General features: G+C 45.4%; 1 protein-coding gene across 5 annotated transcripts in view; it reads right to left on the minus strand.

Annotated features, from left to right (window-relative positions):
- Positions 1 to 691: 691 nt before the first annotated feature.
- Positions 692 to 23,248, minus strand: part of nin (ninein (GSK3B interacting protein)) — a 77,601-nt gene continuing 55,044 nt past the window's right edge. For 3 of the 5 annotated variants that reach the window (XM_055862528.1, XM_055862527.1, XM_055862525.1), the window contains exons 19-31: positions 20,479 to 23,121; positions 19,681 to 19,779; positions 19,435 to 19,504; positions 18,908 to 19,096; positions 18,035 to 18,151; positions 17,510 to 17,623; positions 17,035 to 17,181; positions 16,004 to 16,183; positions 15,603 to 15,752; positions 15,212 to 15,289; positions 13,899 to 14,006; positions 6,565 to 6,681; positions 692 to 6,286 (exon numbers count right to left, since the gene is read on the minus strand). In XM_055862528.1, coding sequence (XP_055718503.1) covers positions 6,071 to 6,286; positions 6,565 to 6,681; positions 13,899 to 14,006; positions 15,212 to 15,289; positions 15,603 to 15,752; positions 16,004 to 16,183; positions 17,035 to 17,181; positions 17,510 to 17,623; positions 18,035 to 18,151; positions 18,908 to 19,096; positions 19,435 to 19,504; positions 19,681 to 19,779; positions 20,479 to 23,121 — 4,228 coding nt within the window. In that variant the 3' untranslated portion in view covers positions 692 to 6,070. Of the gene's footprint in view, positions 6,287 to 6,564; positions 6,682 to 7,403; positions 8,835 to 13,898; positions 14,007 to 15,211; positions 15,290 to 15,602; positions 15,753 to 16,003; positions 16,184 to 17,034; positions 17,182 to 17,509; positions 17,624 to 18,034; positions 18,152 to 18,907; positions 19,097 to 19,434; positions 19,505 to 19,680; positions 19,780 to 20,478; positions 23,122 to 23,248 lie in introns of those variants that run through there. The other 2 variants (XM_055862529.1, XM_055862526.1) reach the window with 2 other exon arrangements.

Consider the following 23,248-nt stretch of genomic DNA (forward strand, 5'->3'; position numbering starts at 1 on the left):
TAGATGGATCTTTCTAGATTTATCTTTCTAGATTCAGATTTCTAGATGTATCTTTCTAGGTTAATCTTTCTAGATTCAGATTTCTAGATGGATCTTTCTAGATTTATCTTTCTAGATTCAGATTTCTAGATGGATCTTTCTAGATTTATCTTTCTAGATTCAGATTTCTAGATGGATCTTTCTAGATGGATCTTTCTAGATTGATCTTTCTAGATTCAGATTTCTAGATGTATCTTTCTAGGTTAATCTTTCTAGATTCAGATTTCTAGATTCAGATTTCTTGATTGATGAAGTGCATCTATTTCTCAATAGCCTGAAAAACTGACACTCAGTTACAGAGTCAGTTTTTCTTGGGGGGGGGATAAGGCTGAAAAAATTGTATTTTGGCTTATGGCCCCATCTATAACCAATATCTGACATTTTTGGGGGGATAGTGATATTTAGAGAACATGATGTCACAAGCATTGATTTCACATATGTTGTAATGATGATGTTGGAATCAGCAATGTCAATATCCTTATCCGGGAAAGAGCCCTTTAGTCAAGTATCTGTTATCGCAGCAGTTTAAATACCCTTTATTCCATTCACATAAGTAGTATGTGTTGTCCTTCATATACAATTAAGTACATAACTTTGGACACAATATTTCCCATTCAGTCTGTTACATAAACTGGTAACACGAACAACCATATGTAACAAAACATACACAGTTTATTTAATTTACAAAGTGGTTTGTATACATGATTATACCATTTATTGTGCATTTAAATACACATATTAATACCCTCTTTATCCAGTTCGAATAACTGAAATGTGACAGTATTGATTCCCATAGTGTTGAACAGGGAGCTTAAAATATTGACTGATCTCTCAGACAACCAATTGTACCAGGGTTGGGATCAATTCCATTTCAATTCCAATTAATTCAGGAAGTACACTGACAATCCAATTCTCTTCAATGCTTTTCAATTAGGAAAATGTGGAATTTGGTTTACTACTTCCTGAATTGATTGGAACTGAAATGGAATTGACCCCAACCCGTGAAGTGCACTTCAGTATCCGGAAGGTTCTCTGGTACAGCGGTTTAGGGTCATGGTAAAAAAAAAACGTTGATCTTCAGTGACAACTTTTGTGATCAAATTTGTGTTCCGGTACTTTGGTGGTTGGGTATGACAGTAGGGTAGAGGTCACCGTAGACAGTAGTCTTGGTGGTATGACAGTAGGGTAGAGGTCACCATAGACAGTAGTCTTGATGGTTGGGTATGACAGTAGGGTAGAGATCACCGTAGACAGTAGTCTTGGTGGTATGACAGTAGGGTAGAGGTCACCATAGACAGTAGTCTTGGTGGTATGACAGTAGGGTAGAGGTCACCATAGACAGTAGTCTTGGTGGTTGGGTATGACAGTAGGGTAGAGGTCACCATAGACAGTAGTCTTGGTGGTATGACAGTAGGGTAGAGGTCACCATAGACAGTAGTCTTGGTGGTTGGGTATGACAGTAGGGTAGAGGTCACCATAGACAGTAGTCTTGGTGGTATGACAGTAGGGTAGAGGTCACCATAGACAGTAGTCTTGGTGGTATGACAGTAGGGTAGAGGTCACCATAGACAGTAGTCTTGATGGTATGACAGTAGGGTAGAGGTCACCATAGACAGTAGTCTTGGTGGTATGACAGTAGGGTAGAGGTCACCATAGACAGTAGTCTTGGTGGTATGACAGTAGGGTAGAGGTCACCATAGACAGTAGTCTTGGTGGTATGACAGTAGGGTAGAGGTCACCATAGACAGTAGTCTTGGTGGTATGACAGTAGGGTAGAGGTCACCATAGACAGTAGTCTTGGTGGTATGACAGTAGGGTAGAGGTCACCATAGACAGTAGTCTTGGTGGTATGACAGTAGGGTAGAGGTCACCATAGACAGTAGTCTTGGTGGTATGACAGTAGGGTAGAGGTCACCGTAGACAGTAGTCTTGGTGGTATGACAGTAGGGTAGAGGTCACCATAGACAGTAGTCTTGGTGGTATGACAGTAGGGTAGAGGTCACCATAGACAGTAGTCTTGGTGGTATGACAGTAGGGTAGAGGTCACCGTAGACAGTAGTCTTGGTGGTATGACAGTAGGGTAGAGGTCACCATAGACAGTAGTCTTGGTGGTATGACAGTAGGGTAGAGGTCACCATAGACAGTAGTCTTGGTGGTATGACAGTAGGGTAGAGGTCACCATAGACAGTAGTCTTGGTGGTTGGGTATGACAGTAGGGTAGAGGTCACCATAGACAGTAGTCTTGGTGGTATGACAGTAGGGTAGAGGTCACCGTAGACAGTAGTCTTGGTGGTATGACAGTAGGGTAGAGGTCACCATAGACAGTAGTCTTGGTGGTTGGGTATGACAGTAGGGTAGAGGTCACCGTAGACAGTAGTCTTGGTGGTATGACAGTAGGGTAGAGGTCACCATAGACAGTAGTCTTGGTGGTATGACAGTAGGGTAGAGGTCACCGTAGACAGTAGTCTTGGTGGTATGACAGTAGGGTAGAGGTCACCATAGACAGTAGTCTTGATGGTATGACAGTAGGGTAGAGGTCACCATAGACAGTAGTCTTGGTGGTTGGGTATGACAGTAGGGTAGAGGTCACCATAGACAGTAGTCTTGGTGGTATGACAGTAGGGTAGAGGTCACCATAGACAGTAGTCTTGGTGGTTGGGTATGACAGTAGGGTAGAGGTCACCGTAGACAGTAGTCTTGGTGGTATGACAGTAGGGTAGAGGTCACCATAGACAGTAGTCTTGGTGGTATGACAGTAGGGTAGAGGTCACCATAGACAGTAGTCTTGGTGGTTGGGTATGACAGTAGGGTAGAGGTCACCATAGACAGTAGTCTTGGTGGTATGACAGTAGGGTAGAGGTCACCATAGACAGTAGTCTTGGTGGTATGACAGTAGGGTAGAGGTCACCATAGACAGTAGTCTTGGTGGTATGACAGTAGGGTAGAGGTCACCATAGACAGTAGTCTTGGTGGTTGTGTATGACAGTAGGGTAGAGGTCACCATAGACAGTAGTCTTGGTGGTATGACAGTAGGGTAGAGGTCACCATAGACAGTAGTCTTGGTGGTATGACAGTAGGGTAGAGGTCACCATAGACAGTAGTCTTGGTGGTATGACAGTAGGGTAGAGGTCACCATAGACAGTAGTCTTGATGGTATGACAGTAGGGTAAAGGTCACCATAGACAGTAGTCTTGGTGGTATGACAGTAAGGTAGAGGTCACCGTAGACAGTAGTCTTGGTGGTATGACAGTAGGGTAGAGGTCACCATAGACAGTAGTCTTGGTGGTTGGGTATGACAGTAGGGTAGAGGTCACCATAGACAGTAGTCTTGGTGGTTGGGTATGACAGTAGGGTAGAGGTCACCATAGACAGTAGTCCTGGTGGTATGACAGTAGGGTAGAGGTCACCATAGACAGTAGTCTTGGTGGTATGACAGTAGGGTAGAGGTCACCATAGACAGTAGTCTTGGTGGTATGACAGTAGGGTAGAGGTCACCATAGACAGTAGTCTTGGTGGTATGACAGTAGGGTAGAGGTCACCGTAGACAGTAGTCTTGGTGGTTGGGTATGACAGTAGGGTAGAGGTCACCGTAGACAGTAGTCTTGGTGGTTGGGTATGACAGTAGGGTAGAGGTCACCGTAGACAGTAGTCTTGGTGGTATGACAGTAGGGTAGAGGTCACCATAGACAGTAGTCTTGGTGGTATGACAGTAGGGTAGAGGTCACCATAGACAGTAGTCTTGGTGGTATGACAGTAGGGTAGAGGTCACCGTAGACAGTAGTCTTGGTGGTATGACAGTAGGGTAGAGGTCACCATAGACAGTAGTCTTGGTGGTATGACAGTAGGGTAGAGGTCACCATAGACAGTAGTCTTGGTGGTATGACAGTAGGGTAGAGGTCACCATAGACAGTAGTCTTGGTGGTATGACAGTAGGGTAGAGGTCACCATAGACAGTAGTCTTGGTGGTTGGGTATGACAGTAGGGTAGAGGTCACCATAGACAGTAGTCTTGGTGGTATGACAGTAGGGTAGAGGTCACCATAGACAGTAGTCTTGGTGGTTGGGTATGGCAGTAGGGTAGAGGTCACCATAGACAGTAGTCTTGGTGGTATGACAGTAGGGTAGAGGTCACCATAGACAGTAGTCTTGGTGGTATGACAGTAGGGTAGAGGTCACCGTAGACAGTAGTCTTGGTGGTATGACAGTAGGGTAGAGGTCACCATAGACAGTAGTCTTGGTGGTATGACAGTAGGGTAGAGGTCACCATAGACAGTAGTCTTGGTGGTTGGGTATGACAGTAGGGTAGAGGTCACCATAGACAGTAGTCTTGATGGTATGACAGTAGGGTAGAGGTCACCATAGACAGTAGTCTTGGTGGTATGACAGTAGGGTAGAGGTCACCATAGACAGTAGTCTTGGTGGTATGACAGTAGGGTAGAGGTCACCATAGACAGTAGTCTTGGTGGTATGACAGTAGGGTAGAGGTCACCATAGACAGTAATCTTGGTGGTATGACAGTAGGGTAGAGGTCACCATAGACAGTAGTCTTGGTGGTATGACAGTAGGGTAGAGATCACCGTAGACAGTAGTCTTGGTGGTATGACAGTAGGGTAGAGGTCACCATAGACAGTAGTCTTGATGGTATGACAGTAGGGTAGAGGTCACCATAGACAGTAGTCTTGGTGGTATGACAGTAGGGTAGAGGTCACCATAGACAGTAGTCTTGGTGGTATGACAGTAGGGTAGAGGTCACCATAGACAGTAGTCTTGGTGGTATGACAGTAGGGTAGAGGTCACCATAGACAGTAGTCTTGGTGGTATGACAGTAGGGTAGAGGTCACCGTAGACAGTAGTCTTGGTGGTATGACAGTAGGGTAGAGGTCACCGTAGACAGTAGTCTTGGTGGTATGACAGTAGGGTAGAGGTCACCGTAGACAGTAGTCTTGGTGGTATGACAGTAGGGTAGAGGTCACCGTAGACAGTAGTCTTGATGGTATGACAGTAGGGTAGAGGTCACCATAGACAGTAGTCTTGGTGGTATGACAGTAGGGTAGAGGTCACCATAGACAGTAGTCTTGGTGGTATGACAGTAGGGTAGAGGTCACCATAGACAGTAGTCTTGGTGGTTGTGTATGACAGTAGGGTAGAGGTCACCATAGACAGTAGTCTTGGTGGTATGACAGTAGGGTAGAGGTCACCATAGACAGTAGTCTTGGTGGTATGACAGTAGGGTAGAGGTCACCATAGACAGTAGTCTTGGTGGTATGACAGTAGGGTAGAGGTCACCATAGACAGTAGTCTTGGTGGTATGACAGTAGGGTAGAGGTCACCATAGACAGTAGTCTTGGTGGTATGACCGTAGGGTAGAGGTCACCGTAGACAGTAGTCTTGGTGGTTGTGTATGACAGTAGGGTAGAGGTCACCATAGACAGTAGTCTTGGTGGTATGACCGTAGGGTAGAGGTCACCATAGACAGGCGGTTAAGAGGACGGAGGGTTAAGGGGCTCAGGTGGAATGTTAATGTAACACTCGAGTTCCATGTTTAGTCCAGCTACTGGGGTCAGGGGTCAAAGTGTAGTATTAGTTCCATGTTCAGTCCAGCTACTGGGGTCAGGGGTCAAAATGTAGTATTAGTTCCATGTTCCGTCCAGCTACTGGGGTCAGGGGTCAAAGTGTAGTATTAGATCCATGTTCAGTCCAGCTACTGGGGTCAGGGGTCAAAGTGTAGTATTAGATCCATGTTCAGTCCAGCTACTGGGGTCAGGGGTCAAAGTGTAGTAATTAGATCTATGTTCAGTCCAGCTACTGGGGTCAGGGGTCAAAGTGTAGTAATTAGATCTATGTTCAGTCCAGCTACTGGGGTCAGGGGTCAAAGTGTAGTATTAGATCCATGTTCAGTTCAGCTACTGGGGTCAGGGGTCAAAGTGTAGTATTAGATCCATGTTCTGTCCAGCTACTGGGGTCAGGGGTCAAAGTGTAGTATTAGATCCATGTTCTGTCCAGCTACTGGGGTCAGTGGTCAAAGCGTAGTATTAGGAACAGGTAAAATGGTAGGGCATTGTGGGTAGGGGTGAGGGACTCAGGTCTCTGACTATCTTGTTGAGGCTGGAGATCTTCTGTTCCAGGAGGTAGTTCTTCTTCTCTGCTACTTTCTGTCTCCGCTCGGTCATCTCCAAGGCCTTCAGCAGCTGGGCGTTCTCCACGTACAGGTCCTTGATCAACGAATCAGCTTTACCGTTCTTGTGGAGCTAGAGACAGAACAGAGAGGGAACGTGAACAATCTCACCTTGGTACTGTATATATATATATATACAGTATATATAGTATATACCTTTCAATACAATTCTTTCCTTTGTCATTGTCCAAGAGACGTGTGCTTTCTGTTAGAAACCTTCACCAGTTAAACTAATACTTACAGCAAACTGATTAACATAGAAATAAGACTGTTGAGAAACTGGAAACCTATTTTGATGTTACAGCTGAATGTCAACATCATAAGAAAAAAATACAGCGATAACAAGTGTACCTGATCTTTGAGTTGGCAGACCTTCTCTTTGAGCAGCAGCTTGACATTATGCAGAGACAGCTCTATCTCCTTCATACGTTCCTCCATCTTCATCATCATCATCATCGCCCTCTCATTCTGGTGATGGAGAAGAGGTAATACAGATGAGGACAGGGTATTATGCTCCGATGTTAGAGAATGTAGAAAATGATCTGTGGCCTTAAATCACTTGTGTCATTTACAGCAACTTCCTTGATATCCTTTAGTTCTGCCCCATGTTCAGGGTGTAACCATCTTTATGCATCATCTGGCATGTTAAACAGGAAAGAAAAATAAATAAATACACAGTTTAATTAATTAGGAAATAATTTTAAAAACACTATATGTCTGGCTGTATAAACTGCAACATACTCACAGCTGCTTAATATACTGTAAATACTCACAGCTGCGTACTATACTGTAAATACTCACAGCTGCGTAATATAATGCAACATACTCATAGCTGCGTACTATACTGTAAATACTCATAGCTGCGTACTATACTGTAAATACTCATAGCTGCGTACTATACTGTAAATACTCATAGCTGCATAATATACTGTAAATACTCACAGCTGCGTAATATAATGCAACATACTCATAGCTGCGTACTATACTGTAAATACTCACAGCTGCGTAATATAATGCAACATACTCATAGCTGCGTAATATAATGCAACATACTCAAAATGATTGTGTTCTATGTGGTAATCTATTCTTACAATAGCAAAGATGTGTCAAGATACCATCTGAGAGAGGATACCATCAGAGCCTGTGGTATATAACACCAAGGAAGATGGCCATTGAACACAAAAACCCCATGAAACTAGATGCTTTATTTTGTCTTGATTCTCTCCGGTTGAAATACATTGTTCTGCATTTATGACAAAGTGACATCACAGCTAAATAAATAGATTAAAAAAACAAAAAAAAGGAATAAATAAATATAAAATGATTTGATCCAGAAACTTAAATTACAATCTACAAAACAATCATAAACATAAAAAGTCAAACACACACAGTGCAATAGAGAATAAAATGTTGACTTCTAAAGACCCTGAGACTTCTTATCAGAGCTTCTAGAGTAAACAGGAAATGCTACATTAACATAATAAAACTGAAGGAAGAACAGGAATCAAAACAAATTGCATAATTACAATGAAAATGTTTCCCATTTGTTTACTATCAAATTATTGTTGAGTTCAATACTGTTGGTAACTAACTGGTACCGTTTAAAAATAAACATAAACAGTTGTGAAAGGTGAGTATGTCAAACCAACTACAGGTTATTGAAATCTTTTGTGACAAAGATGGGGCGGCAGGTAGCCTAGTGGAACCGGAAGGTTGCTAGATCGAATCCCCGAGCTGACAAGGTAAAAATCTGTCCTCCTGCCCCTGAACAAGGCAGTTAACCCACTGTGCCTAGGCCGTCGTTGAAAATAAGAATTTGTTCTTAACTGACTTGCCTAGTTAAATAAAGGTAAAATAAATAAAAAGATAAAAACAAAAAACTATCAGTTGACATTGATGCTTGTGGGTTAAGTGCAAAAAAATATCAATATGCAGATCATCTTGAAAAATATGTCCAATAATACATTCTGTTGAAACTAGGAATCTACAGCAAATCGGAGTATATTTCATCGATCTTTTATTGATAGTAGGTCGTTATAGTTCACCTACTGTTACAGAGCTCAAGTTATTTCAGAAAGCCCTTTGATTTGAGGAAAATAACAAAGGGACTACCCTGTTTTACGCTGGTACACTCCCACCTAGTGGCAGCATACCATCGTTATACATTCATGCCCTTATGATTAAACTAGTTCTAACATTCCATTCCAATCACTGTTCATCTCCTATAAGGATAGAAGGTACCTTAACACTCAGAGTGCTTCAAGCATAAGTGGGGCAGGGGGGAAGAGTTCAAGGGGCAGGGAATGGAGACTTGGAGGATTGGGTGGGACTGGGGTTAGTTGATGTGAGAAGGACAGACAGAGAGAAAGGTTTGGAGGACTGGGGGGGGGGGGGGGGGGGACAGGTGAAGAGGACTGCAGAATAATTCAGGGAAGGGAGTGGAGTCTTGGAGGATAGAGGTAGGATTTGGGGTTAGGTGAGTCAGGCAAGGGGGAAAAAGGTTTGGAGGACTGGGGGAACGTGATGTTAGAAGTTGCCAAGTTGCTTGCTGTCTGTCAGAGTCCACCAATCCTCCGGTAGCTGTCTGCATGAGCGGCCCTCTGTTCTGGCATTGCAGCACCCTGGAGAGAGAAGGCAAGTACACTTCACCAGGGCTCACCCCTCCACCCAGGCCTCTAATACATGAAGCTTCTAAAGGCAGGGCTATGCAATTAGCACAGCTTTGAATAGTCACCTCTGTCTGGGACAACTGAAGGACTCAGGGCTAAATAGTTAGTTGACTAGACTATAGCAAAACGAACTAAAATTGGTAGATGGCATACAATTATGCCATTTACAGTGTAGAAAAAGGACGAACCACCTCAAAATGTTAGAGAGGCCATGACAGAGACAAGGCCTACTGCTATTCAGAGAGAGGATGGTTCTGCTTCATTAAACAGGAGACACTTGAACAGTCCAGTGTCACCACCTACCTTCACCCCACCCAGACTACCTTCACTCCACCCAGACTATAATCACTCCACCCAGACTACCTTCACTCCACCCAGACTACCCTCACTCCACCCAGACTATAATCACCACTTACCTTCACTCCACCCAGACTATAATCACTCCACCCAGACTACCTTCACTCCACCCAGACTATAATCACTCCACCCAGACTACCCTCACTCCACCCAGACTATAATCACCACTTACCTTCACTCCACCCAGACTATAATCACTCCACCCAGACTACCTTCACTCCACCCAGACTACCTTCACCCCACCCAGACTACCTTCACTCCACCCAGACTATAATCACTCCACCCAGACTACCTTCACTCCACCCAGACTACCTTCACTCCACCCAGACTATAATCACTCCACCCAGACTACCTTCACTCCACCCAGACTACCCTCACTCCACCCAGACTATAATCACCACTTACCTTCACTCCACCCAGACTATAATCACTCCACCCAGACTACCTTCACTCCACCCAGACTACCCTCACTCCACCCAGACTATAATCACCACTTACCTTCACTCCACCCAGACTATAATCACTCCACCCAGACTACCTTCACTCCACCCAGACTATAATCACCACCTACCTTCACTCCACCCAGACTATAATCACTCCACCCAGACTACCTTCACTCCACCCAGACTATAATCACCACCTACCTTCACTCCACCCAGACTATAATCACTCCACCCAGACTACCTTCACTCCACCCAGACTACCTTCACTCCACCCAGACTATAATCACCACCTACCTTCACTCCACCCAGACTATAATCACCACTTACCTTCACTCCACCCAGACTATAATCACCACTTACCTTCACTCCACCCAGACTATAATCACCACTTACCTTCACTCCACCCAGACTATAATCACTCCACCCAGACTATAATCACTCCACCCAGACTATAATCACCACTTACCTTCACTCCACCCAGACTATAATCACTCCACCCAGACTATAATCACTCCACCCAGACTATAATCACCACCTACCTTCACTCCACCCAGACTATAATCACCACTTACCTTCACTCCACCCAGACTATAATCACTCCACCCAGACTACCTTCACTCCACCCAGACTACCTTCACTCCACCCAGACTATAATCACCACCTACCTTCACTCCACCCAGACTATAATCACCACTTACCTTCACTCCACCCAGACTATAATCACCACTTACCTTCACTCCACCCAGACTATAATCACCACTTACCTTCACTCCACCCAGACTATAATCACTCCACCCAGACTATAATCACTCCACCCAGACTATAATCACTCCACCCAGACTATAATCACTCCACCCAGACTATAATCACCACTTACCTTCACTCCACCCAGACTATAATCACTCCACCCAGACTATAATCACTCCACCCAGACTATAATCACTCCACCCAGACTATAATCACCACCTACTTTCACTCCACCCAGACTATAATCACCACTTACCTTCACTCCACCCAGACTATAATCACTCCACCCAGACTATAATCACTCCACCCAGACTACCTTCACTCCACCCAGACTATAATCACTCCACCCAGACTACCTTCACTCCACCCAGACTATAATCACCACCTACCTTCACTCCATCCAGACTACCTTCACTCCACCCAGACTACCTTCACTCCACCCAGACTACCTTCACTCCACCCAGACTATAATCACCCAACCCAGACTATAATCACTCCACCCAGACTACCTTCACTCCACCCAGACTATAATCACTCCACCCAGACTATAATCACTCCACCCAGACTACCTTCACTCCAACCAGACTATAATCACCCAACCCAGACTATAATCACCCAACCCAGACTATAATCACTCCACCCAGACTATAATCACCCAACCCAGACTATAATCACCCAACCCAGGCTATAATCACTCCACCCAGGCTATAATCACTCCACCCAGACTATAATCACCCAACCTAGACTATAATCACCCAACCCAGGCTATAATCACTCCACCCAGGCTATAATCACTCCACCCAGGCTATAATCACTCCACCCAGACTATAATCACCCAACCCAGACTATAATCACTCCACCCAGACTATAATCACCCAACCCAGACTATAATCACCCAACCTAGACTATAATCACTCCACCCAGACTATAATCACTCCACCCAGGCTATAATCACTCCACCCAGACTATAATCACTCCACCCAGACTATAATCACTCCACCCAGACTATAATCACCCAATCCAGACTATAATCACCCAATCCAGACTATAATCACCCAACCCAGACTATAATCACTCCACCCAGGCTATAATCACTCCACCCAGGCTATAATCACTCCACCCAGGCTATAATCACTCAACCCAGACTATAATCACTCCACCCAGACTATAATCACCCAACCCAGACTATAATCACCCAACCCAGACTATAATCACCCAACCCAGGCTATAATCACTCCACCCAGGCTATAATCACTCCACCCAGACTATAATCACCCAACCCAGACTATAATCACCCAACCCAGGCTATAATCACTCCACCCAGGCTATAATCACTCCACCCAGGCTATAATCACTCCACCCAGACTATAATCACCCAACCCAGACTATAATCACTCCACCCAGACTATAATCACCCAACCCAGACTATAATCACCCAACCTAGACTATAATCACTCCACCCAGACTATAATCACTCCACCCAGGCTATAATCACTCCACCCAGACTATAATCACTCCACCCAGACTATAATCACCCAATCCAGACTATAATCACTCCACCCAGGCTATAATCACTCCACCCAGGCTATAATTACTCCACCCAGGCTATAATCACTCCACCCAGGCTATAATCACTCCACCCAGGCTATAATCACTCCACCCAGGCTATAATCACTCAACCCAGACTATAATCACTCCACACACACTATGATCACCCCACACCATCCCAGACTATGATCACCATATCAGAGCTCTACATCAAAGAACACCGCACCCAAAAACCACTAAAACACCAAAACCAGAAGGTGAACGCACACACACACTAAAACACCAAACCCAGAAGGTGAATGCACACACACACACACACACACACTAAAACACCAAACCCAGAAGGTGAACGCACACACACACTAAAACACCAAACCCAGAAGGTGAACGCACACACACACACACACTAAAACACCAAACCCAGAAGGTGAACGCACACACACACACACACTAAAACACCAAACCCAGAAGGTGAACGCACACACACACTAAAACACCAAACCCAGAAGGTGAACGCACACACACACACACACACACACTAAAACACCAAACCCAGAAGGTGAACGCACACACACACACTAAAACACCAAACCCAGAAGGTGAACACACACACACACACACACGTGTGAGAACATGAAGCTGGTAAGGACAAACCAGGACAAAATGTTCCAGCTACAGAAACCAAACCCAGAGCACAAATAAAATATTGAATGGCATTTATATTCCTCAACTGTTATAGTGGTAGATTATAAAATGTATTTATATTCCTCAACTGTTATAGTGGTAGATTATAAAATATATTTATATTCCTCAACTGTTATAGTGGTAGATTAAAAAAAATATTTATATTCCTCAACTGTTATAGAGGTAGAATAGAAAAAATATTTATATTCCTCAACTGTTATAGTGGTAGATTATAAAATATATTTATATTCCTCAACTGTTATAGAGGTAGAATATAAAAGCCACATCATTTGTCACTTCTTTTATCAAATATTTATATTTATATTCCCCAAAGTGAAAATGGAGAGATATTTTGTTTGTGATTCAGGTCCCATCAGAGTGTAATCAAGGTGTTTGTGATTCAGGTCCCATCAGAGTGTAATCAAGGTGTTTGTGATTCAGGTCCCATCAGAGTGTAATCAAGGTGTTTGTGATTCAGGTCCCATCAGAGTGTAATCAAGGTGTTTGTGATTCAGGTCCCATCAGAGTGTAATCAAGGTGTTTGTGATTCAGGTCCCATCAGAGTGTAATCAAGGTGTTTGTGATTCAGGTCCCATCATTGAGTGTAATCAACGTGTTTGTGATTCAGGTCCCATCAGAGTGTAATCAAGGTGTTTGTGATTCAGGTCCCATCAGAGTGTAATCAAGGTGTTTGTGATTCAGGTCCCATCAGAGTGTAATCAACGTGTTTGTGATTCAGGTCCCATCAGAGTGTAATCAAGGTGTTTGTGATTCAGGTCCCATCAGAGTGTAATCAAGGTGTTTGTGATTCAGGTCCCATCAGAGTGCAATCAAGGTGTTTGTGATTCAGGTCCCATCATTGAGTGTAATCAACGTGTTTGTGATTCAGGTCCCATCAGAGTGTAATCAAGGTGTTTGTGATTCAGGTCCCATCAGAGTGTAATCAAGGTGTTTGTGATTCAGGTCCCATCAGAGTGTAATCAAGGTGTTTGTGATTCAGGTCCCATCAGAGCGTAATCGAGGCAGATCAGAAGGGCCAGTAATGAGCTGCTGAACACAGTGAGAGTGAAGGTACTGTATACTAAGTGCTAGATTGTAGATCCCCAGATATGCCAACATGCATATTGATTCAAAGAGCAGGAATGGCATATAGAATTAGGATTCAGTTCTAGTTAAGAGGCGTGATTAGCCTGCTACAGGATGTGATGTGTAGCCCTGATCTCTCTCTCTCTCCTACCTGTATGTTCTCTGGGTTGAGGTCGTCCCTGCGGTGCTGCTCTCTCCGCTCACCAGGCATCCTGCGAGGGGAAGTGGGCAGCAGACCAACCAGCTGGACTTGGAGAGTCTGGAGACACCAGACAGACAGTCAGGAGAGAGACGAGAAAGACAGACAGAAAGACAGACAGGAGAGTCAGGAGAGAGATGAGAGAGACAGACAGGAGAGAGATGAGAAAGACAGTCAGGAGAGAGACGAGAAAGACAGACAGGAGAGAGACGAGAAAGACAGACAGGAGAGAGACGAGAGAGACAGACAGGAGAGAGACGAGAAAGACAGACAGGAGATGAGAAAGACAGTCAGGAGAGAGACGAGAAAGACAGACAGGAGAGAGACGAGAAAGACAGACAGGAGAGAGACAGACAGGAGAGAGACGAGAAAGACAGACAGGAGAGAGACAGACAGGAGAGAGACGAGAGAGACAGACAGGAGAGAGACGAGAAAGACAGACAGGAGAGAGATGAGAAAGACAGTCAGGAGAGAGATGAGAAAGACAGTCAGGAGAGAGACGAGAAAGACAGACAGGAGAGAGACGAGAGAGACAGACAGGAGAGAGACGAGAAAGACAGACAGGAGATGAGAAAGACAGTCAGGAGAGAGACGAGAAAGACAGACAGGAGAGAGACGAGAAAGACAGACAGGAGAGAGATGAGAAAGACAGTCAGGAGAGAGACGAGAAAGACAGTCAGGAGAGAGATAAGAAAGACAGACAGGAGAGAGATGAGAAAGACAGACAGGAGAGAGATAAGAAAGACAGACAGGAGAGAGATGAGAAAGACAGTCAGGAGAGAGACGAGAAAGACAGACAGGAGAGAGACAAGGAGAGACACAGGGAAAGAAGAGAGACCGAAAGAGAGAAGTAGACACAGGGAGAGAAGAGAGAGACAGAGAGAAGGGACATACTGTAGGGTGGGAGGGAGAGAGATTAGATAGATGAAGGTTATGTCAAAGGGACATGAGTGTGAGGACAAGGGACATGAGTGTGAGTGTGGGAGACAAGGGACATGAGTGTGAGGACAGGAGGAGCCAGGCCAACTGTTGCTAGTCCAACTGTTGCCAGGCCAACTGTTGCCAGGCCAACTGTTGCCAGGCCAACTGTGTTTCTGGAAAACTGCTGGTGTTATATGAAAACAAACTAGTTTTATAGAAAAATGACAGAAGAAGAAAAGGAGACATTAAAAGGGAGTCCAGGTGTTTGACAGGGAAAGGCAGACGCAGTGAGATTAGATGAGAGGAGCATATGTGGGGGGGAAGTTAGGGAAAGGTAGTCGTGCCTGTAGCTGGGTCTGTTGGGTCTTCAGACCCTCGTTCTCCTGACGAAGACTCTCCAGCTCTCTCTGGACCTCACACACCTGACAACACCACACAAGGCCATCAGAAAAGGAAAGACACATACTTTTTGACAATGGGTTTGTTATGGAAGAACTGCTTCAGAGATACATGTTACTTGTGAATGGTAGGTGGGAAGTAAGCATTGTTCAGAGTTTTGTTTTCCATATTTTCGACATTAGGTTTATCCAATTAATAATGAAGGAAAATTTGCTATCAATAAAAAAAATGCATGTACTGTATTGAAATGTCTTAATTTAAATAAAACGTGAAAAACTATCAAGAAATCATAACAGTATACATAGATATAAATAACAGATCCTCCTGTTAGATGACCTTGTTCTGAGCAGAGAGTAGCTCCTGATGCATCATGTCCAGCTCTCTCTTCAGAGCCGTCTTCTCCTGTTCTACAGTCTTCACCACGCTGGCCTGGCCCTGCTGTTTCTGCTGCTTCACGGTTAAGATGGCTGCCTCCAGCTGACGCGTCTAAGGAAAGACAATACAGGGTTTCAAAAAGGTATTCAAATGCAGGGTGTATGGTTCTTAAAAATCTCTAAAACGTAAAGGGACGGTTTCCTGGACACACATTAAGCCCTAGTCCTTGACTGAAATCCATGCTCAACTCAGAATCTCCATTAAAAGCTCTGTGTCTGGGGTAAATACTGGCCCCCGTTAGACCTTGAGACATCAAGACCAATTTGATTATGTCTGTATTTGATTTGTCTCTGTAACGTCACCTTGTCCCTGCTGCGGTGGAGGTCGTCCTTGACGTTGTGGAGCTCCGTGGTCAGCCTCTCGTTCTCCTGTCTCAGCAGTTGCTGTTCTTGTTCCACTAGCCTGGCCAGCTCGTCCTGGTACAGCTTCTTATGCTGGCTCTGGTATCCGCTGGAGTGCAGGGCCATCTCCAGAACCTGGTTCTGATTCAGGAAACAATATCTGAGCATTCTACGCCCCTTAGAAATAACTACATTTTTATTTAACCAATAAATCTCATTGAGGTCAGGACACCTGGACTGGATAATTACCAGAAAGGACAAAGCCCCTCAGACCACAGCAAATTCCCTAGATCGAGTAATTGTATTTTTTTTTATGCCCTAGTCATTTCATTTGGTGATACTAATTGACATAAAAGGTCACTAGACGATAAATGTAGGTGCCAATGTGGATAGTTGAATCACCCACAGGTCTATCCGGCTTGTGTAATGAATCAATCAAAAATGTAGCTGAGCTGGCCTCCTGGTTTGGGTAAGGTGGATTGCTACAGGGTGTCTGGTTAAGGACGAGGTGTACATAACTTAAAAAAAAATAACTTTAATGAATGTCACCACACCAACCAATCAACCAACCACCCACCCAGCCAACGAACCAATTACCCACCTAAACAACCAACCAATCAACCACCCACCCAGCCAACGAACCAATTACCCACCTAAACAACCAACCAACCAACCACCCACCCAGCCAACGAACCAATTACCCACCTAAAACAACCAACCAATCAACCACCCACCCAGCCAACGAACCAATTACCCACCTAAACAACCAACCAATCAACCACCCACCCAGCCAACGAACCAATTACCCACCTAAAACAACCAACCAGCGAACCAACCACCCAGCCAACGAACCAATTACCCACCTAAACAACCAACCAATCAACCACCCACCCAGCCAACGAACCAATTACCCACCTAAAACAACCAACCAGCGAACCAACCAACCACCCAGCCAACCAAACGATCAGCGTGTCGTCAAAAGAAGGCCTTACCTTATCGTTGGCATTCTGCAGCTGTTTGTGCAGTGACATCACTTCCTGTTTGAGGGCGTCCTTCTCCTGCTGTGACACGCGGAGGTCTGACTTGAGACGGGCGCTCTGGAGGTTGACAGACTGGAGACTTTCATCCAACACGTGAGTCTGAAAGAGGAGGAGAATACTTTGATCAAGAATAGAGTTGCAAAATGTAGGTACCTTTCCTTAGATTCCCCAGTATTATGCCCCCCCCCCCAAAAATACTTTTACATAATTCTAACAAATCAGAATGAATTCGAAAACTTTATTGTCCACGTGACGCAATGTTGAAATTTGTCTTTGGGCTTGACACACATAGAACAGACATTCTAAACGACGACAACTTAGAATGAACGCGGCAACACGTGGAACTATAGACTATAGCAGTGTCATAAGCGGTTGACAGTAAACAAGGTAGGGTCAAAGGTTGCCAGACTGAACAGAGCATCCTTACCCTCTCCTGAGACTTGGCAAGCTGATCGCATAATCCCTGGGCTTGTTTCTCCAAAGCCTTGTGTTCCTGCAGGAGGAGTGAGAGCTGGCACTCCACAGCCCCCATCTTAGCCACCTACAGATGGACACAGGGACGAGGAGTGTGGTAAAGTATGTACCGTATCGCCAGTTTGAACATACTTAAAATACTACACACACACGTCTCACATTGCATTCAAACCCTATCCGTGCCTTCATATTCCTCTCCTTATCCACTTCCCCTTCCTATTTGTAACTTTCTATCTTTATAAAATACTAACTCTTTCCGGCTGAGGGCAGGTGTTACCTATAACACACACACACACACACACACACACACACACACACACACACACACACACACACACACACACACACACACACACACACACACACACACACACACACACACACACACACACACACACACACACACACACACACACACACAGCTAGTAAGTTCTATCGCCATTCAAGCACCCATGATGTTTGTCTGCTCATGTCTCACCTTATCGCGGAGGGTGTTGATTTGTAGCACCAGCTGGGCCTTGCCCTCCTCTGGCAGTACAGTCCCTTCCACAGCGTTGGTCAGCTCCGCCTGCAGGGCAGACGCACACACTGCCATCTGACACAGGAGAACAAGTCGTTAGTTAACCAAATAGGAATTCAATACTTTTTCCTCAATATGTCCTTCCTCTATTTCTCCTATCCGCTTTCCTCGTCTCCTACTCAAAACGCATCGGAGAAGAAGGCCAGAGTGCAGGGACCTTTCCTCGTCTCCTACTCAAAACGCATCGGAGAAGAAGGCCAGAGAGCAGGGACCTTTCCTCGCCTCCTACTCAAAACGCATCGGAGAAGAAGGCCAGAGAGCAGGGACCTTTCCTCGTCTCCTACTCAAAACGCATCGGAGAAGAAGGCCAGAGAGCAGGGACCTTTCCTCGTCAACTACTCAAAACGCATCGGAGAAGAAGGCCAGAGAGCAGGGACCTTTCTTCGTCTCCTACTCAAAACGCATCGGAGAAGAAGGCCAGAGAGCAGGAACCTTTCCTCGTCTCCTACTCAAAACGCATCGGAGAAGAAGGCCAGAGAGCAGGAACCTTTCCTCGTCTCCTACTCAAAACGCATCAGAGAAGAAGGCCAGAGAGCAGGGACCTTTCCTTGTCAACTACTCAAAACGCATCGGAGAAGAAGGCCAGAGAGCAGGAACCTTTCCTCCTCACCTACTCAAAACGCATCGGAGAAGAAGGCCAGAGAGCAGGGACCTTGAATCTTCTTGAACAATGCCGTTTGAGGAAGAGGCGAAGAGCAAAGAGCAAGGAATCGAACAAAGACACATTTTGAAAGAGCTCAAAAAGCCTCAAAATGGACTACGACAGTTTACCTTGGTCCTGTTATCCTCTGGTACAAAGTGTTGCTGATCTCTGACAGCCTCCTGTCTCTCACTCTGTCTGAGCAGTTCCCCCAGCTGCTGGCTCAACGCCTCCACTCCTGCTGCATTCTGGGCGTTCTTCTCCGACAGCAACCCGTTCTCATCCTCCAGCTGCTGACTGCGGAGACGCAGCTCAGAGATCTATAAGGGAGGTGGGGGGGGGGGGGGAAATGCAGATTTAGGTTATGCTTATTACAGTACAGAATACACCTTACCGAGGTGAAAGGTCAGGACTTGTTTTCTCCTGTGGGTGCTTCTAATGGATGTCGTTGTGCTGGTTTACTTCCATCAGAAACGGTTTCCCTAGATTACCTACATAGTGCACTACTTTTGACCAGGTCGGGTGCCAAAAGTAGTGCACTATATAAGGAATAGGGCGCCATGTCTGACACAGACAGAGATATTAGATTAGCTCTTCATTGCTTATGGCTCTACTACATGTCTTTCTTGAAATCAAAGTTGGTTCACTCTAGTCTTACCTGTCTCTTGAAACTCTCTGCTTTCTTTTGTGCAGATATCTTCTCCTTCCTGAAATGCTCCACTTTCAAGCTAAAGTAGGAGAGAGGGAAATGTCAATTCATATGACCCAATGACATGAAACCTACACCATACAGTATCTGCCACGGGAAATCCCAGGAAATGTTTGTGGGGTGAGGACGGACCAACATTTCTGGGACCGGGGCTGAATATGCTTCAATATTGTATATTGCCATGCTGTTTCTTACAGCGTCTCTTCTCGGGTCTCTCTCAGGTCCTCTTCCTTCAGCACGGAAATCTTGTGTCTGAGTAAGAGGTTCTCCTCTGCTAAACGACCCGCTTCATTCCTACAGCCAACAAAAAGAAACCACATCAGCCAACAGAAGAACCTCAGTCTCTATGTTAGCTGATTTGATAAAAAAACAGAACTATTTAAGAGTTTGTTAAAATGTTGTTAACGGCAGAGTCAATGAAGTATATAAAGTTAACTGAATCATTAATTGAGGTGTTCAAAAGCAGAAAACATCAAGGATAAACGTGCTCTAATAGTCCACAAACAACATGGCACCAATGACAGGACAGGACAGTTTTCACAAAGGGTGTTGTATAGGAACAGGGTGGGATTGTACAGTGGCATGGCCACAACATGGCCTGTTATTATAGCTGTTGCTTCACATGCCACTTTCTGAACTACAAATATGAATTACAAGAGAATTGAACGTCACAGATCTACTTCAGAACATAGACGTCACAGCAATGCTACAGGAAGTTACATTAATAAGCCAATGACAGCACTACATCTAGTGCCACGGAAAGTTGCGTTAGCCAATGACAGCACTACATCTAGTGCCACCGGGAAGTTGCGTTAGCCAATGACAGCACTACATCTAGTGCCACCGGGAAGTTGCATTAGCCAATGACAGCACTACTTCTGGTGCTAGAGGGAGTTGCATTAATAAGCCAAGCACAATATTGCAGCAGGGATGGGATTGAGAAAGCAGCAGGTGCAAAGGGTTGGTAACTGGGATCATACATCTCCAAGTTACCTATGGGTCTGCATCTTCTCATGCATCTTCAGCGACTTGTCCTGCAGGTCCGTTAGGGCTCTGCGGAGCTTTCCGTTCTGCTTCTCGAACTCCGTGCAGCAGTCCTCCAGCTCCGACACCACCTGTATCTTAGCCTCCAGTTGGGAGTTCAGGTCCAGGAAGGACTCTTGTTCTTGTTCTGTGGTGGCGTCTTCCTCGGACTCGGCCTCCAGCTGCAGAGCCATGAGAATCTCATCCTGCCTCTCTAATTCGCTGACTAGCTCGGTCAGCTTACAATTCTCCTCTCTCATCCTGGTGATCTCGTCCACCAACGCTACTTGTTGATCTTGGAAGTCTTGGATGATGTGCATTTTGCTCTCGAGGCCCACGACTCTCTTCTCCAGCCGACAGTTCTGTTCCTCCAGCTTGGCGTTTTCACAGACGCACTCCTCGTATCGGATCTGAAGCGAGGTCACATCCGAAGACGTCACCTTGATCTCGTTGGCCTGAGCTTTGAGGGTACCGTTTTTCTCTACAGCTCGCGGATCGTTTTCTGCTGAAAGACTCTCTAGTGCATCCGTCTTCTGCTGAAGCTCGGAGATCTTCTGCTGTAGCGCCAGGTTCTCCTCTGTGGCCGTGTCATACTGGCTCTGTAGCTGAGCCAGAAGACTGGCCTCGCTCTCCAACTGGCTGACTTGCTCATGGAGCTCCAGGATCTCATGGATATAGGCATCTCGATCCTTCACTGCTTCTGACCGAGGAATCAGTTCCACAGGCTTTTTCTCTAGATCTTGAGTTTCCTCGAAAAGACAAGTCACTTTGGTATCGTCAGTGTCATGACCTATCTCCTCTAGGGCTGAAGAGACAACCAGAGACACATAACTCTCCACTTCTTCATTAAACAGATCATCTTGAAGTTCCTCCCCTTCAGGCTTATCATCGAAAACAGTTTCTTGTACACTAGCATCATTCTGTCCAATCTTAGCAGGGGAGGAGTCTTCACACTTCATCTCAGAGGGACAGACATCTCCATCAATGTCATCACTTTGAGGTTGCTCCTCTGGAATAGACAATGCTACAATGTCATTGTTAGTGTCTTCGTCCATGTTGGCCTCAGCCTGACATTGGCATTCAGACGATTGGGATTCCTCAACAAGGTCTTGGCATTCTTCTGGAATAGCAGCGACTTCACCATTGCATGCCTCAACACTGATAATGTTTTCAGGGCATACCTCAATGTCTTCAGAAGTTTCAGCATTCATCCTTCCCTCACTAGCGTTGTCATCTTGTGCTTGCTCCTCAACGGCGACAGATTCAACCACTGGGTCTTGGCCATCGTCCACAGTAGTTTCATCATCCCCATCAAGATGAAGAGTTATGGTGTCTTCAGGACATTCCTCTAACCTATTTGGAGTTTCAGGTATCATCTCCACATCATCTTGTCCTTGTTCAGATGCCGCTACTAAAACATTCAGGTTGTCTGAGGTAACAGTTATTTCTTGATCGCAAACTTCTGCAATGATGTTCTCAGAAATCTCCATCTCATGAGGTGATTCGGTAATAATCTCAACTTCGTCATTTGGTCCCTGCTCCATAGGGAATACATATTCTACGTCAAGGCCTTCACAGTCCTCTGGAACAACATTGTCACATGTCTCATCACTAACGGTAATGTTTTCTGAACATACTTGTTCTTCAAGAGCTGCAGCCTCTATATGTTCCTCTCCCAGTGGTGCTACATTTACTTCATTTGATTCTTCCATTTCTTTGCCCCCTGTTTTGTCTGCAGAGTCTAGAAGTTGGTTGAGCTCGTTCTCGATTTCCTGAATTCTAATACTAAGCTGGTCTCTCTCGACCAGAAGCTCTCCTTTCTCATTGTCCTGCAGGTCAGAGGAAGGACGACTCTCCTTCAGCTTCAGTTCCAGGTCTGAGATGTTCTCTTGCAGCTCCAGCCTCTCAAACTGAAAGTCCACCGCCGACTGTCTCAGGAACTTCTCCAGTTCTTCAATCTTCAACTTCTGGTTATCATGTTCTGAGAGCAGCTCACTCATCTCCTCAAGCTGCTTCTCAGCCAAGGAGTGCCTCACCTCTAATTCAGAAAGGTTTCCCTGAAGTTCTGCCCTCTCCTGCTTGAAGTCCTCCACTGCCTGGTTCAGCAGAAGCTCGATCTCCTGGGCTTTCTTCTCAGACTTGGCCAGAAGCTCGTCTTTGGTGTCCAGATTCTCCTGCAGCCTATTGTGAAGATCATTCAGCTGCCTACTCAGCTCAATCTCTTTGGTCTGGGCTAAACTGATGAAACTCTCCAGCTCCTTTTGGAGTTCCTGGTTCTTTGCGACCAACGCGTCCATCTCTTCCTTACGGACACTCTCTAGCAGCTCCCTCTCTTTCACTAGGTCCTGGGTGATGGTCTCTCGCTCTTGTTCTCTGGTTTCCTGCAGAACTCTCCTCTGCTCTTCAGCTTTCTGAAGGGCTTCCTCCATTTCCGCATCCCATTTGGTTTTCTGCTCGGCGTGGTTGTCGGTGAGTGCCTTCAGCTCGCTCTGATAGTGCTTCTCCAAGTTGGAAACGTCGGTTTGGAAGCGCTCTGCGACGGCGTCCTGGTCGCCTGAGAACCGGGCCTCCACCTCCCTGATTTTCTGGGAAAAGTGGCTCTCTAGTTCTTTCCTGTACATGGTTAATCAGCAAGAGTTATGGACCACAGTTCCCACACCCTCAGAAATACTCACCTAAATCTACTTCCATAGCATAGCTGTAGTTACAATTGTCAAGTGGTTCATTACATTAAGTAAAT

This window comes from Salvelinus fontinalis, chromosome 15 (assembly GCF_029448725.1).
Source record: "Salvelinus fontinalis isolate EN_2023a chromosome 15, ASM2944872v1, whole genome shotgun sequence".
In the NCBI taxonomy this organism is placed as follows: domain Eukaryota; kingdom Metazoa; phylum Chordata; class Actinopteri; order Salmoniformes; family Salmonidae; genus Salvelinus; species Salvelinus fontinalis.